This window comes from Vigna umbellata, chromosome 3, assembly GCF_029865625.1.
Source record: "Vigna umbellata cultivar VRB3 chromosome 3, Vumbellata_1.0, whole genome shotgun sequence".
Classification (NCBI taxonomy): Eukaryota; Viridiplantae; Streptophyta; class Magnoliopsida; order Fabales; family Fabaceae; genus Vigna; species Vigna umbellata.
Window position 1 is genome coordinate 47,384,132 of NC_142167.1, and position 16,119 is coordinate 47,400,250.

A 16,119-nucleotide genomic window follows, 5' to 3' on the forward strand; every position below is an offset into this window, starting at 1 on the left:
TACCACATTAGAAGGAAAACAAAGAGCTAAAACTGATTTTTCTCACCAAATCCCTGAACAAAGCATTGTTAACTCTGGAAGAACCGTTTACTTCGTAGGGTGTTGGAGTTTAAGATAAATCAAGGTAAGGCACATTATCCAAGACGGAGATAAGTACATTCAACTATTGGAATGTTGCTTAAAGGAAGAAAGAGAATTTATTATTACATGGAGTGCATTAAATTCACCCATCACTATCAAATGAAAGGAATGCATTCAAAAGAGCTATCAAATTCACCCATCACTAAACTGCTACCTTGTCAAAAACAACTAATGTTGTATCCCTTCCCTTCACTAGTGTAAGCTGGAACTCAAGGAAGCATGATTGGACAAAAAAGAATGATTTTTAGACAAATACCCATTTTAAAGGCACTAGAATCACAACCAAGGCTGAAAAAGTGAAAAAAAGACTCACATGTAGGATGATACTGCCATAGACTGTCCTCGAAACACCAAAACACCACCATCGAGTGTCATGTTGGGCAAAAATGACAGCCTAAACCTACAATATTCAAGTCATTGGATGAAAATATGGCTCACGAGTCACAAATTGGAAAGCATTAATTTTTAGACCTCACTGAATGAGAATGAAGCTGTTAGGCGAGTCTATCATCGTAGCTAATGTTTTTTCGCTTAGTCACCTATTGATTTTAGTATTAAAGTACCTTTTGCAGGTATCATCCGAATAATTTGGAAACATGAGAGACTCCTCAGACTAAGCAACAGTTGGATTTGGAACGACCAGTTGGAAACCAACTAATTAACTTGAAGGCCGATTAGAGTTGACTAGTTGACATGAAGACTTGTCCACTCATCTCAAAATGTTATCTTTAGTAATTGCATTTGGCATTGGTAAGAGAAGTTTTATCATCCTTATTAATTAATGGTGTGACTACTTTTAGCTAAATCAATACACCGTACTTTTCTTTTTATATTAAAAAGGAGAATACATCTTTTGTGATATTAATCATTCCTAAAAATTAGTTTTTATTTTTTAAATATTTGTTGAAACCCTAATATAGGGATGGACAATAGTACGTAAGGCCACACAAATTAACAATGCTATACATTAAAACTAAACTCTTGTATTGCATGGAAATTCTTTATTTTTGTAATTGGTGTGATGAAGAGAAGCAAATTAAATAATGAATAGTTGCATTCATGAGTTGAGTCGAGATTCATACATACCATGCAATGCTATGCAAGTGCAACACAAAGGGTAAAAATTGAAAAGCAACGTTCGGATTGAAAAAATAGAGAGAGAAAGAGAAAGCGGCACAAAAACAAAAGGGAAGAAGGATCATAAAAACCTTCCCATTTGCTTCCAAATACTATACTCCTTCCTTCCAAAGCAACAACACTCTTTGGAACCAATTCGCCGTTCTCTCTCTCTTTCTCTCTCTTTGCATCTCTTCAACAAGTCTCAGATTCTCTACCTATTTATCTCTTCGCCATTGTCAATGCTGGCGGCCTCTCCGTGTGCGCCGCTGCTATAGCCGGAGATTCTGCGCCGGAGATTCTCGCGGTGGTTCCATCGGATTTTTCTAGGGTTTTCTGATCGTTCGGTTCGCGCTCCGTGGCATCAACGCCCTAATGCCTCCGCCGCGCCGACGCGGAGCGAACAAGGCGAAGGCCAATGGTCACTTGAGATTGGGCGATCTCGTGCTCGCTAAGGTTAAGGGATTCCCGTATTGGCCTGCCATGGTGCGCTTTCGTTTATCGAACTTTTTTTTCTCCGGATTGTCTTTTTCGAATTTTGTCTATATTTTTTAAATCTTCTTTATTCGATTCCGCACGGATGGGTGTAGTTTCGAGAAATTTTGCGTGTGAGGGTTTTTTCATTCTTGGTAGGGATTTTCTTTTCGTTGAGTGAGTGCGCGTACTTTTCATTTTTTTCATTTTCTTGGTACTTCGATTTATCCCTGATTTTTGTTTTCTCGTTATATAATTTGTAGTAGCGTTATAAGTATGCTTCATCTCTCTGTTTTTGGTGTTTTTCTGTATTGTTAAATTGTTAACTAACTTGCCGTTGAGGTTGAATTTTCGATTATTAGTTAATGCTGAGGTTCCTGATTTTGTTTATTCTGTATCTTCAGATAAGCAGGCCTGAAGATTGGGAGAAACCCCCTGATCCAAAGAAGTATTTTGTTCAATTTTTTGGGACCAAAGAAATGTGAGTCTCTTATTTTAGTTCAAGCATTTCTAGTTTACCACATGGTTTTTTAAATTGTAGTTGCGGCCCATTGTGGTCAATGTGGTTCGCAATAATCCCTAATGTGGCTACCACTGTAGCTGAGACATTACAGCCAAATCATGCAATGTAGTCCACAATTTTAGCAATTTTAAACATTACATTAACAACATGTGAACAGATAGGTTGTGAAGTTATTTAGTGGATGTTTTTAAACTCTTCAGTAGCTGATAATGGCTACGTTGTCAAATAATTGAATGAACGTTGACATATTCTGTAGTAATCAATAGAAAGGCCAGGCTGATGCCATGAAGCTCCCCACTCACATGGGGGCAGGTCCACTAAGTTGGTCTATATTAGCAGGCAACCTTACCTGATTCCATGATCTGAACTTGCAGCCTCTGAGTCACATAGATCTAATTCCAAATGTTGCACCCAGGCTATGATGAAAATGAGAAAAATGGTTATTATATGAGAACAGGAGTAATAATAAATGTTAGTGGACACTAATGTTGTTTAGAGCTGGAAAAGTAATACAAATGACTACTGGAGTTTGGAATTAACATCCTGACACTTGTTGGCTCACAGTTTCTCAAGTGGCTGTCTACTCTAATCTCTTTTGGTTATGATTATTGCTAGATGAAGCCCAAATACACAATTATGCCACACAAGAAAAATAGAAAGCCCTAGATTTTCTACGGCCTAGATATGTTAGCACAAGTTCATTAGAAAACTATACATTTTCCATATATGCACAATACTTGTGAAAAGACATTGATCATTTCTTATCAATGCATAACCATATCAGTAGATGATAATCAACAATCTACAAAAGGATGGTTGGGATCAGTAAAACAAACTTTAGCCCATACCCCTACCCATATCAAAAAATATTATTTGTTCAATAAACATGTCTCCAAAGAGTTGTTCCCAAGCGGTAGCATCTTGTAAGAGAGGAGGAAAGAAACCGATGGATACTATTAGTAGTTACGTGTGTGCTAATTAGGTTAGTTGAGCCGGGTGAGACAGTAGAAGAAACAAGGCATACAACATATATATAATAGAATCAAGAGCTTGGAGGAAAGAAACCGATGGATACTATTAGTAGTTAAGTGTGTGCTAATTAGGGTAGTTGGGCCAGGTGAGACGGTAGAAGAAACAAGGAATACAACATATAAATAATAGAATCAAGAGCTTCAATCTCAATAATTTTCAGAGTTCGGGTTTGTTCCTAATTCAACCGCAAAATTTAGCTCATGAGACGAGGGTTGCTCCTCACTTACATGCACTAGTTTGGTCAAAAATCTGCTCTTCAACACAACTCAACTTTACCTTTAAATTTTGATGCTTTAGAATTTTTTTAATGTGCTACTATGTGCATGTGTGGGCAGCACTAGTGTTTATTTTATATTTTAAATTAAATTGCTGTTTTTATTTAAGAGCACTTAGTTTTCCCCCTTCTATTTCCTTTTTGAGTTATTTTCTGTGTACAGAAAATGTGACTCATTTGAAAAATATGGCAACCCTCCCTTGCTTAAGTCTTAAGCACACAAATAGTACATTAGTCGGGCATTTCCAAGGTCATGTAATTTGTTTACCTTTTTCCAAATACCTGAGTAATTTGTTTTTATGATATCTATTATGCTACTTATTTTACATCACCGTTTATTGTTAATTAGATTGATCATCTTGCTTTTATCTTCTTACATTGTGTCTTTTTTTTCGTAGAGCTTTTGTTGCCCCCGCGGATATTCAGGCATTCACCAATGAGACTAAAACTAAGTTGTCTGCTCGGTGTCAAGGAAAGACAAAGTACTTCACCAAAGCCGTGAAGGAAATCTGTGCAGCATTTGAGGAGTTAGAGAAACAGAAAGTTAGTGGTGTGAAAGAGGACACTGATGATTCACATATTGGTTCGGGAACTCCTGTTGTAGGGGTAGTGGCTCACCCAAAGGATGCCACAGATGCTGTGGTACTAAATGTAGAAAAAACTGACACATATGTGGGAGATGTTGGCTCAAATTTGGAGCAATATACACAGAAATGTGAAGAAAGTGGTAGCCAAGATGCAAAACCTTCTCTATCTGGTCATCCAATTGACAGTGCGTCTCCAGTGTTGTCTCCTGTGATTGAAAGCAAACCATCAATTGGTGAAGAACTAAATAACTACAGTAGCAAATCTGGCCTGGATGAACAATCACATCGTAAAGTTGAAGACTCTGATATTGAGGATTTGTGCAATGTTAATGACTTAAAGCAAGCTGATTATGTACAGAGTGTTTCTACAAATGGGAACAACTCAAGAAAGATTGTTAGTGGCTCAAGGAGAAGAAAGATTGCAGATGATAGAAAAAGAAGTGGTGAAATTAGTAGAGCAGTTTTGAAGGATGAAAGCTGTGCAGGTTATGCTAGTTTTTCCAGGTCTGGGGAGAAATTGAAAGATAAAAAAAAGGGGAAAGATTCATTTTCTGTTAGGTCAGATTCTTTAGATGCTCCAAAATCAGACTCTGATATTAACAGTGGAAGTAAAAATAAGAACCTGCTGAAAGTTAAAACAAGTCTTAAGGTTAAAAAAGAGTTACAAGAGAGCTTTGAATGTTCTGAGGCTGAGAGAAGAAAACCTCTTAAACATAACAAAACCCATGTTCATGGAAAACGTAATTTGGGAACATATGAAACCTCACATGCTACCAAGAAGTTGAAGTTTATGGATAACAAAGACAACAAGACTTCAAAATCTCTCTCGGAAGATGGGAATAGTGTTTTTCCTAGCTCTCCTGACAAAGAATTCAAACAAATAGAGTTGAAAAGGTCTACATCACGTTTGAAATCAGAAAAAGGTTTGTCATCGAGGGGTCAGATCAGCATTGTAGGTTCTGATGATTCTGTTGGTGAACTGCTGCCCGAGACAAAACATCGTGTCCAAGTCCTGCAAGCTATGCCTGATTCTGCTAGTGTTGCAACTGGTGGACATACAGAGATAAGTTCTCTTGGATCGCAAGGTGACACAAATAATGTTGCAATTAAGCAAGCAAAGAGGAGACGAAGAGCTGTTTGCGTTTCTGATGATGATGATGAACCGAAGACTCCTGTTCATAGAGGAGCTGCTAAAGATATTAAATCAACTTCTTTTGTTTCAGAGGTTATGAAGAGCAGTGATACACTGCTAGAGAACACTGATGTTGCTCAGCTGGCTACCAAAAACCCTATTGCACTTGAGGATGTCCATTTTAAAGAATCCACTTCTGAATTACAAAATGACAATTTGTCAACTGGGCATCCTCAAAAAGAGACTGATGAAGTTATTCCTGTTCAATTACCTCATAGTCCTGGGAGATTAGGTTCAAAGCAACTGCCTCCCAAGGTGGTGGATAAATTGAGGTCCATCTCTCCTGTAAATTCACCTCGTTCTCTTCATACAACAAAGTCAAATGCTGAGCAAAATAAATCTTCCAAACGTATGCTTCAAGTTTCCAGTAATTCTACTCAAAAGAAGGTTGATAACGTGTCTTCAAAGAATTTAAATAGCTTCAGCTCTTCACCAAGTCAGGTCACTACTCATAAAAAGAAGCCTGCACCTTCAGCTGAAACTTCTAAAACTACACCAAAGACATTATCACAAGCAGTTGAAGTTCCAGTTACAACAGAAAATTTAAAGGAATTTGATGCTTTTCATGTTGATAGGTACATTTTTTTTTTAATTTTCTTTTGTTTCTATATTTTATTTTTTGTTTTTTTTGTTTCCACTTCTTTATTTATATTATTATAGAATTGTGGTGGGCATGGAAGAAGTAATGTATGTTTTGTTTCTAGGACTCCAGAAACTCCTAAGACTATGAAGAATCTTATTGCAGCTGCACAGGCAAAACGGAGACAAGTAGCTCAAGCTCAATTTCAGCCTCTTTCCACTTACTATACTCAAGGGGGAACACCAAGCCCCTCTACAATTCAACCATTTTTGTCTGCCTCAAGTAATTTTGATCAGGCTGATTGGCAGGAAGTTCTTGAACACCCAACATTGGCTTCTCCATCAACTAATGGGTATCAATCCATTTCTCAAAATGAACTTGATGCTGTAGAAAATGAGGAGAAAATAGTTAGTCCAGTGCAAAAGGATGTAAGGGGTTCTCTAAGTGGCGGTACTGATGCCGCTATTGCTCGTGATGCCTTTGAAGGAATGATAGAGACTTTGTCTAGGACCAAGGAAAGTATTGGGCGTGCAACACGTTTAGCTATTGATTGTGCTAAGTATGGCATTGCCAATGAGGTATGCTATTTCATATCCTTTCTATTTCTAAACCAATGAATCAGATAACAACTAAAAACTTTATTCCTTATCATCCACATCAAGTATGAGTATAAGATTGCTTTTAGTGTGCAAAGATACTGTCTCAACATTAGTTATTGCTAGCTCTGTTGGAGTGCTTTTCTACCAGTTGGTGGTATACCATAAGTCAGTATTGTCACATGGGTGAAGGGTAAGCTCAACTAATGTAGAAAGCTAACCCTCATGTTTTTTAAAAACGAAGTGTTTTTTGAGCATTGTATTATTATTATTATTATTATTATTATTATTATTATGATGATGATGATGATGATGATGATGATGATGATGATGATGATGATGATGATGATAATGTGAGTGCGTGTGTGTATTTAAAATTAAACTATTAGGTTTCTTGTGTGCTTCTGTGTTCAATTTGTACTTGTAGAATATGGCAATGCAGATTTTTGTACATTTTAAGAATTATGATGTGAATATATTTCTTTTAACAATGTTATTAGGCTTGTACAACTACTTTTTTCCTATGATTACGATATGCATATTGGATACAATATGTATCTTAAATGATGATATGATACAATATTCTAAATATATACAAGATACATAACATGTAAGATACATATCATCTTAGTATGTATGAAAATTCATAAAACATAATAGATATATGATTGAAATTCTACAAATCTTAAGAACAATAATATCACAAAAAAGTAAATCATTCTCATCTTAAGTTATTTCCTATTATTTTAAAATATAATAACACTGTCAATCTCATTCTTTCGGGAAACCATCCATAATGAGAACAATTTTCATTATTTGTTTATCATACAATGGACAATGCTTTCATGTTTCTATATTATACATGTTCATACTTTGTTGTATGTTTTGGTGAAGTATCCAAAAGTATCAATGTCAAATACATATCAAAATAGACATGTGAAGCAAATTGAAGTGCCAATTTTGGCATCAATTTGATTGTTATTTTAATTGTAGTGGACTTACCTTGAAGTTATGTTCAGGTTGTTGAACTTCTTATTCGAAAGCTGGAAAGTGAAACTAGTTTTCATCGTAAAGTGGATTTGTTTTTTCTTGTTGATTCCATCACCCAGTGCTCTCATAATCAAAAAGGTGGGAGTATGTACTTCATAGTAGACTGTTTAGTTGCATTTATTATGGCTATGTCTGCATCTCTCTTTTCTGTTACCTACAAATTTGCAAGTCTTAGGTAGTGTCTTTAATGATAACTTTGAACTGTAATCATAGATATACTTTTCAGGCATTGCAGGAGCCTCATACATCCCCACAGTTCAAGGAGGGTTGCCACGCCTTCTTAGTGCTGCTGCTCCCCCTGGGGCCAGTGCTTCTGAAAATCGTCGTCAATGTCTCAAGGTAAGCATTTTGCCTGCAAACATGTTTTATTTGAGAGGAAAAAAAAGCCAGTATGAAAAGGAATATAATTATACTTCAAAACAGAACAATAAAATCAATAATGTGAATCAATAATGTGAATTGCCTTGAAACAGCTACAAATCCTCAAGGTAAGCCATAATTACTATTTAGATCTGTCTTGCCAGACTATTTTTTATCACTTATAAACTACTTAAAAGTTAAATCTATAAATAAGAGTTTTACATTTAATGTTGAAGTTGTTTGGTATTTTTATAATTTTTAAGCTTGGAAGTTACTCTTTGGTAAAAAAATTCGTGTAGCGTGACTGTAGACCTGAAAATTTGGAATAAAGAGGGAGTGAGAGGGCAAAAGCTTATTTATCTTTATTATTTTCATTAAAAAAAACACTGTTTTGGACATCCTTTTTATTTGCCTAGCTTCTCCTTCTAAGGAAAAGAGAAGCCTAAAATGAGTGGGCCAAACACTACCTACTACCCAGTGTTTGATATGCTAAATAAATTGAAAAAAAGTGACAGAACTGATGTCAAAACAGTGAGAACATTGAATTTATTAGAGAATAAGAGGGTAAGATTTTCCTAAGAAAAACATTATATTATAAAGGATTCAATTTCAAAAGGATATACACATTTTCTTTTCTCCAATGTCAATTATCAAAAAAGGAATTATAATTGCATGAATCTCAAGTCAGAGTATCAAATATCAATTGGATAAAGGTCAAATAATTATAAAAAAGTGTAAAAATGATCAAATGTGTGTCCTAAATTACAAAACTAAGGACTAAGAAATACAAAAGTAAGAATATAAAGACGAGTTTTTGTGAGCAACAAGATTTCTAGTCATGCCTGTGATTCTTCCAAAATGTCCTCACTCCTTTTCTTCTGTATCCATGCACTCATCAATTAGAAAGATATAGCTTAGGTAAAGCTTATGAAGCTTTGACAATTCTCACCTTATAAGCTAGTTTTAGACTTAGGTTAAGTTTTAAGCCCAATTTCTCTGAGAAACCCATTTAATTTGACAACTCCTTTACTACAAATGTGAGACATCCTTAGCTGATAAAGGGCACATAAAGATGAAGAAATTTGCATGGTTAGAGAATCAATGAACCCCTACAAAAATAGGATCCTTGACCTTGGCTTTAGGAAGGCCATTATCTAGATGCATATTGCTCTTTTAAGTCACCGTATCTTTAGAAGTCTTAAGAAGTAGACTTTTAGTCTAATTGAATTTTACAAAAATAACTTCTAAGTTGAGGTTTGCATCTACTTATATATTGTAAATTTGTCTTATTACTAGTCGACATGGGATCTCCAACCCACACTCCTTACGTCGAAGCATATTCATCTCGAGCATGAGACTACATATTTATGGGAAGTCTAACAGCAGTTCAATAGCAGTGACACGATAGGCTCAACAAACAATAAATCTAGCTAGGATAGAATTTTAAATGGCTATGATATTATCATGAGAAGTGAACTTTAAGCTTAACTCAATTTTACAAAACTTGTTTGTAAGGTGAACTTTTTATCCATTTATATAATATAAATTGCTTTATTACTAATCAATGTGGGATCTCCAACAAGAAGAAGTGACTCTGGATCATCACCAAAATTTCCTAGTAAGTGGGAAGGTACCACAGTTTTTGGCACTCAGGGAAAGCAATGAAGGAGGGAAAGGACATTATTATTGTACTCACTTGTGCCCACAAAACTTTTAGCAATTGATACTCTGGACTAATTTTAGTATCAGAGAGAATAAAAGAATGTTCTCATACCTACCTCAATTGTTCTCAAAAGAGAAATGTGTCATTCACATACTAGGGTTAGACACCATAATTTGCTGTGAACCAACTCTGATCCCCTTGACAATCCTCTGTCAACAGTTATTAGGAACATCTGTTTCAAATTATCACCAAAGTAAGCTACAGTGTAAATTGCCTCTCCCAATCTGATTTCTTATTGTCTGTAGAATGAGGAGAGGATATTTTGTAGGATTATCTATTACTTGATTACAACTTTTTTTTATAGGATATAGACAAGGGTGGTTTTCTATAGGAATGTTTTTGTGCCAGTTTTTGGTAAGTGGGTACACTGTGTGCATGAGGGATATTAACTTGTTTGTTTTTACATTTATGTGTGTGGAATGCAGGTTTTAAAGCTGTGGCTTGAGAGGAAAATTTTCCCTGAATCAGTTCTTCGTCGTTACATGGATGATATGACAGTTACTTGTTCCTTTAGGCGTCCTTCTCGTGCTGAACGTTCTCTCGATGACCCAATTAGAGAATTGGAGGGCATGTTTGTTGATGAGTATGGAAGGTGTGGATGTTTTTAATTAATTGATCTTATTAGCTTGGAAGTTCATGTTTTGTATCTAATCTCATTATTATGAAGTGTTTTGTTCGTAAGAGTCACTTGTTATTTATAGACTATTGATCTAGCTTAAATCAACAAGCTATTGTGAATGTTAGATCCTTAAAGCAAGAAAACAGATGCAGCACAAAATGGAATATATCCATTTGGACTTATTGTATATCAATGAGCTTTACATTGTCATAAAAAGAAAGAAGTGGGTTGAAACTAGTGTGATTAGTCTGTATGAATTTAACTTTTAAATTGCATTTTTGTCAAAATTGTTTTGAATAAACAATCTTGCAGGATTTTCTCTTCTGACCTACTTTGACTGAAATCTAACTGTAGATTCTTGAATTACATGTTGATTGTCAAAATGGAGCTGAAAGATTCTGGTCTAGTGGCAGTGGACTGCACATCTAGACCCCACTGATAGAGGAATGATTTCGGTTGGAAGTAGAACACAAGGAAGAGAGAGAAGAATAACAAATCCTAGAAACTGTGAACTGCACTTCATTATCATTTTACTGTCTAAAATGTACAGCCACCCTGCTCTAATTAGTGCAGCTATCTCACAGCTTACCATTATAAAATCCTGACTAATAATAGCTGCCCAACTAACCAGTCAACATTCTTATTTATATTTATGCACCATGCCACTCTAATTACCATTATAGTGCAGCTATCTCACAGCTTACCATTATAAAATCCTGACTAATAATAGCTGCCCAACTAACCAGTCAACATTCTTATTTATCTTTATGCACCATACCACTCTAATTACCATTATAGAAAACAGGAAATTGTACATGGAACATATTTCATTTTTGTTTCTATTTGTAGTTTCCTATTTTATATCACTGGACTTGCAATTAATAATATCAGGAATCTCTTTCTTCGTTTTATGAAATAGAACTGTCATTAGTTGTTTTTTTATTCTATTGGTAAAGCTTTCTAATTCTAATTCTTCTTTTATATCTGGATGTGTACCAGTAATACATTTAAGCTGCCTGGCTTTTTATCTTCTTGTGTGTTTGAAGAAGATGAAGACAATGATTTTCCAAGTAATGCATCTCCAGCAGATGCGATGCGCATTGTTGGGGATTCTGAAACTTCTACGCTTACCCCAAGTGACAAGCGCCATTGTGTCTTGGAGGATGTGGATGGTGAGCTGGAAATGGAAGATGTTTCAGGTCACCTTAAGGAGGAAAGACCTTTATCACTGAACAGTCCTTCTGAAAAGGATTCTCAACTTCAGAGCTCGGAAAGGATTTTAGTTCCAGCATCAAACATTTCTGCTGAGATACCTGATGATATTCTTGAGGGCTCTCCTCCTTTGCCATTAGATTCACCCCCTTCTCCTCCACCTTTGCCTTCCTCGCCTCCACCCCCTCCTTTGCCACCCCCAAGCCCTCCACCTTCACTGGTTCCTCAATCATATGAGCCTGTTCAGCCTCCACTTTTCTCCCAGACAATAGTGCCACCTCAATTATCGCATCAGTCATCACCATTGTCAGGGTTTCAGCAGAGTGTACCTCATGATTTTAGTGGCTCAACCAATGTAAGATGTTTTGGCTTTCAAATATCACTGGTTTGTTTTGGATTTCTTTGCTTTGATGGTTTTGACAAATGGAGTCGTCCTCCCTACAGGGCAACCAAATAGGTCAAGTGGCTGGAAATTCTTTCCCTGGAAGTCACAATAGCTCAGTTGTCAAGAATGAAATATTACAACAGCCATCTGCTTGCTTTCCTGCAATGGCAGGCTGCAACTCTCAAGAACCTTCTGGTTTTAACCCTCCGAGGCAGTTAGAATATGGACAAAATGATATGTATCTAAATTCTCAAGGCCCTCAACCTAATATTCAATTTCAGCCAGCTAACCCACCATTTGCTCCAAGACATGTGCATCCTGCCCTACCCGAAAATTCATCCAATCAATACTCATATCCAAAGCCTACAATTCCCCAGCACCTTCCACATTCTTTCCTTCCCCCCTTCTCATTGCCATCAGTTCCAGATGGCCAGAGGCAATTTGGTGCTAATGAGCAATGGAGGAGACCATCAAGTGAATTTATAACAAACAATCAGCAGGGTCTATGGATAGGGAGAAATCCTTCATGTCCTGCTCCTCCCTTTGGGCAGGAAGGTATATTCAGCTTACTGAATCCAACTGATTATCAAAGTTATTGATGTTTTTTGCTGTTTAGTTAGTTTGTATTTCTTATTCTTGAATGTTTGTTATTAGCTTTAGTTTTTCATAAAGGCTTGCATCCATCTATTTTTAGTATTTCTGTGCTGTGAGATACAACTGAATGTTATAAATGCTATTTTAATGATGATAATGATAGGTTTTTTTCGGCCACCACTAGAAAGACCACCAATAAACAACGTAGGTTTTCAGCATGCAAATCCTAGCAACATACCTACTCATCCTATGACAGGTAGTTTTTGTTATTTTGCATTTCCTCACTGTTTTATTGGTTTCCCCTTTTGAGCTTCCTATTGTTAATAAACTACATTTATGAATCAAGATCATTAATTCTTTCTTCAGGACATGGTGTTCCTCAGATGTTGTCCTGTAGACCAGATATACCTGCACTTAATTTTTGGAGGCCTACCTGATGCTGATAGAAATATTGTAAAATTCATCTGTACAATTGGTGGGTAAGGATTGGTCATTGGATTCATATTTGTAGCTTGCTTGAAATGTTTACATAACTTTACGTTAAGAGGAAAATTATTTTGAATTAATGATCATTATACCTGTCTATTCATGGACTCAGTATCTTTCATAATAAGAAATTAGGTCATTACATATGTACTATTCTTTTTCTAGGTTTTTGGTCAATGTTTATTCTGAAGAAAAATATTATTTCTTAGTTCTTAGTTGCAATACTTAATGATGATTGTCATGCTACCTTTCAGTGTTGATGCTTGTGGATCAACTATCGAGGTCACACATTGTGGTTTGAAGTTAGATTCACTTGTGTAGAACATATGGACCACTACCCGAGGAAAGTTTTGAAAACTTGTGGAGGCTTTTGGCAGGACTGTGTATATTATAATTTTTCCTGACAATGTATCCCAAGAACATATGCTTCCAAGTTTAGGTCCTTGTTTCTGACTTGGTTAGTTTGTCTGTTCTCATCCTTTGTAATTATTACATAAGATTGCTCTCTTTATATTGATGAGTTTCATGCGCTCAATTTAAACTACAATAGTGGAATGTTAATTCTAGCCATTGTTTTCTCTTCTCAAATTTTATTCTCTTGATTCTTTTAAGTGTTTTGCAATTTTGAAATGTTTAGTGTGTTTCATCTGCTTCAGTGTCTGACCTGTCGGTATGTATCAATTGAGTTATGAACCATTCCAATGATACCAATCTTTTAATGGATTGAAAAGAAAAAGTGCACTAACTGATGACAAGTGTTATTACTTTGTTTTACTGAAATATTATTGCTGAATATTTGCTCCATTTAAAAATTGAGTCAATTCATATTCATTCATGCATACTACCTTTTTCTCCTGCTGTGCTCCCTGCAATTGCCATCTTAGAGGACCAATTCACATCTAAACTTAAATGATATTCAATATTTGATTCAGAATATTGCCCACGATGCCTATACTGGGAAACAATAAATAATATTATTGCTGAATATTCTGAATCAACATATATTTCCCATTATGTGTTGTATAAGACTAGTTTGGAAACAGTTTTCGAATTTCTATTTTTTGTTAGGCAGCTACCATCGGTGATGGTGACCGATCTCTCCCTTTACTAATGGATGAGACAGGGTTTTGTTGGCCTATAATTGTTGGGCTGAGTTTCTTCTTATATAGAGATTGCACAGCTTGCATTTTTTCAAGTTTGAGCTTCTTGAGCTAACTGCTTACTTTTTGTTTCTCTGCTTTGAACCATAATCTTATCCTTTTGAAATTTCCTTTTCTGTAATAATTTTTTCCCTTCCTTTTTAAAGGTTTTGGAGTAGAGGAAAGCTGGTAGGTTGTGGAGTTGATGTCTTTGCTGGATGTATGATTTGGTTTAAAAAGTCACATTTGATGATTGCTAACATATATCAAACATGGCCCTGTGATGTTTATGGATTTCGTGTTGCTTGAGCTAGGGTTACTTGGTAATGTGTTTAAAATATTAATTTCCTGGGTTAGGATGGTGTTTGGTTTGTTTTATATGTTCATATTTAGTTTCTATGTTGATACTTTTCTTTTGTTTCATGTTTTAAGGATTTTGTGAAGAAATAGAGAAAACAAGATTATATTATTTTGCCATCTTTTTAAAAAATATTTTTTGTACTTTATGAATAAAGCATCATTTCACAATTAAAACAACACAAATCTGATACATCACATATCCTTCAGATCTACGTGGTGTTGAAAGGGGAGAATCATATAAAAAAAATTGTGGGAAGTTGTCATCAAAGAGCCTTGCTGTTAAATTCCAACACGCCGATTTTCTATTGATTAGCTGATCTCAGAAATGGTATTTAATGCGCGTTTCATATTCTCTCTTCTTAAACTTGTGGATTGAAGGTATGAACACTGTAATGTTAATGATCATTTACATTAAGGGTTTGTTAGAACACTTACCGGATAAGAAAATAATAAGGGAAAATAAAATAACTTCTTTATAAGATAAAATTAGTTTATACATTAACTAATTTGCAAAAAATGGTCCTATGTTAGCCTTTTTTTGAAGTCTAGCTTTTAATTCCTGGATAAGTTAATCTTAGTTTATAGGATTTCTTTTTCAATTTTCTTTTCTTGGAGATGTTTATGGAAGAATTTCTCCGAGTAAGCTTTAAAATTATGACCATGAGTGCATGCTCACGTGTTTTTAGTAATTGAAGCTCAAGTGACTTTGAAACGCATATATTAGAAACTTCAATGCAATATAAATGTTTGTTTATAAACATTATTATGGTGAGAAATTTTACAAAGTGAACAAATTCTTTAGACATGTTAATTTATTGCACCTTATTTATTCATGGATTTTACAGAGTTATTGAGAAGAGCAGGTACTTGAAGTTTTGCTTTAGTACAAGAGCTCATTGCCATTGGTGAAAAACAGGTTGAACTTTTTCTGTTGTGTTTTCCTATCATAACCTTTTAAATTCAGGCATAGCCGTATTGATTGCTTTGCATGGATTGTTCCTTGAAATTGTGAATGATTGTGATAGGACAGTCATGCCGTGGCTTTGGATTGCGATACAATCATGGACACTTTTTACCTTGATGTCATGTCATACTCTTCAGTAAAATATATAGTCCTATTTTTGGGTTCAAGCACGTTATAATGCTTGAGTTGTCTGTTAACCTTTCTATATTGCTGAAGAGGAATTTTGAGTAACTTGAACATTTCAGGTTTTTCCGTAAGCGGAGATGGAGATTGGTTTACCTTTCTCATGTTACAATGTGGTTTCTGAACAACGAATAAGGTCAGACACTCAGATTCACATTGCATCCGAAACTGTAGATCTTCGAACTAGATAGTTGACATGGAGGAACATAATTTTTTGTTATGTATTATACATGAAATTTCGATGCGACGACATTTATAAGGATAGCTCTCATGAAGGGCTTAAAAAATTTAGCAAAATATTTCTGATTTGCACATTACAATGTTTAGATAGTTATACTGTGTAGCACTGATGCCTGCACATCTTCACAGTTCTAGTTATTTTGTATACACAAGGAAGAATCTTGAACAGAGAGCTTTTGGTACTTCACTGTAGAAATAATTTCTGATGCCTGGCATTCTGCCTTCCCCATCAATGTTGATATGCCAGGTCGATGATGATTTATTTACAGTCTCTTCAACGGATCATTTA

The 16,119-nt window shown here is 35.4% G+C and overlaps 1 protein-coding gene across 9 annotated transcripts; it reads left to right on the plus strand.

The window, feature by feature from the left end:
* Positions 1-1,246: 1,246 nt before the first annotated feature.
* LOC148202756 (ENHANCER OF AG-4 protein 2-like) lies at positions 1,247-16,119 on the plus strand. 9 transcript variants are annotated; one of them, XR_015785215.1, is made up of 15 exons: positions 1,248-1,743; positions 2,136-2,212; positions 3,959-5,914; positions 6,044-6,497; positions 7,535-7,643; positions 7,792-7,904; positions 10,074-10,240; positions 11,267-11,834; positions 11,924-12,419; positions 12,622-12,714; positions 12,825-12,937; positions 13,199-13,401; positions 14,651-14,821; positions 15,289-15,359; positions 15,474-16,119. XR_015785215.1 is itself a non-coding variant. In XM_088110704.1 (12 exons), the coding sequence occupies exons 1-11, from the start codon at positions 1,633-1,635 to the stop codon at positions 12,893-12,895; spliced, it is 4,215 nt and encodes a 1,404-aa protein (XP_087966830.1). In that variant the 5' UTR covers positions 1,248-1,632; the 3' UTR covers positions 12,896-12,937; positions 13,199-13,532. The 9 variants fall into 9 exon arrangements, 2 of the variants coding, with proteins under 2 accessions (XP_087966831.1, XP_087966830.1); XR_015785213.1 differs by having other exon boundaries at positions 15,653-16,119; XR_015785214.1 differs by having other exon boundaries at positions 14,651-14,771.

What these genes read in the sequence shown, in the direction of transcription:
- LOC148202756 (XM_088110704.1), top strand. Translation starts at nt 1,633, where the DNA reads ATGCCTCCGCCGCGCCGACGCGGAGCGAACAAGGCGAAGGCCAATGGT. An exon ending in AGTATGGCATTGCCAATGAG is followed by an intron (nt 6,498 to 7,534) that starts GTATGCTATTTC and finishes AGTTATGTTCAG; the next exon opens with GTTGTTGAACTTCTTATTCG. An exon ending in TTTGTTGATGAGTATGGAAG is followed by an intron (nt 10,241 to 11,266) that starts GTGTGGATGTTT and finishes GATGTGTACCAG; the next exon opens with TAATACATTTAAGCTGCCTG.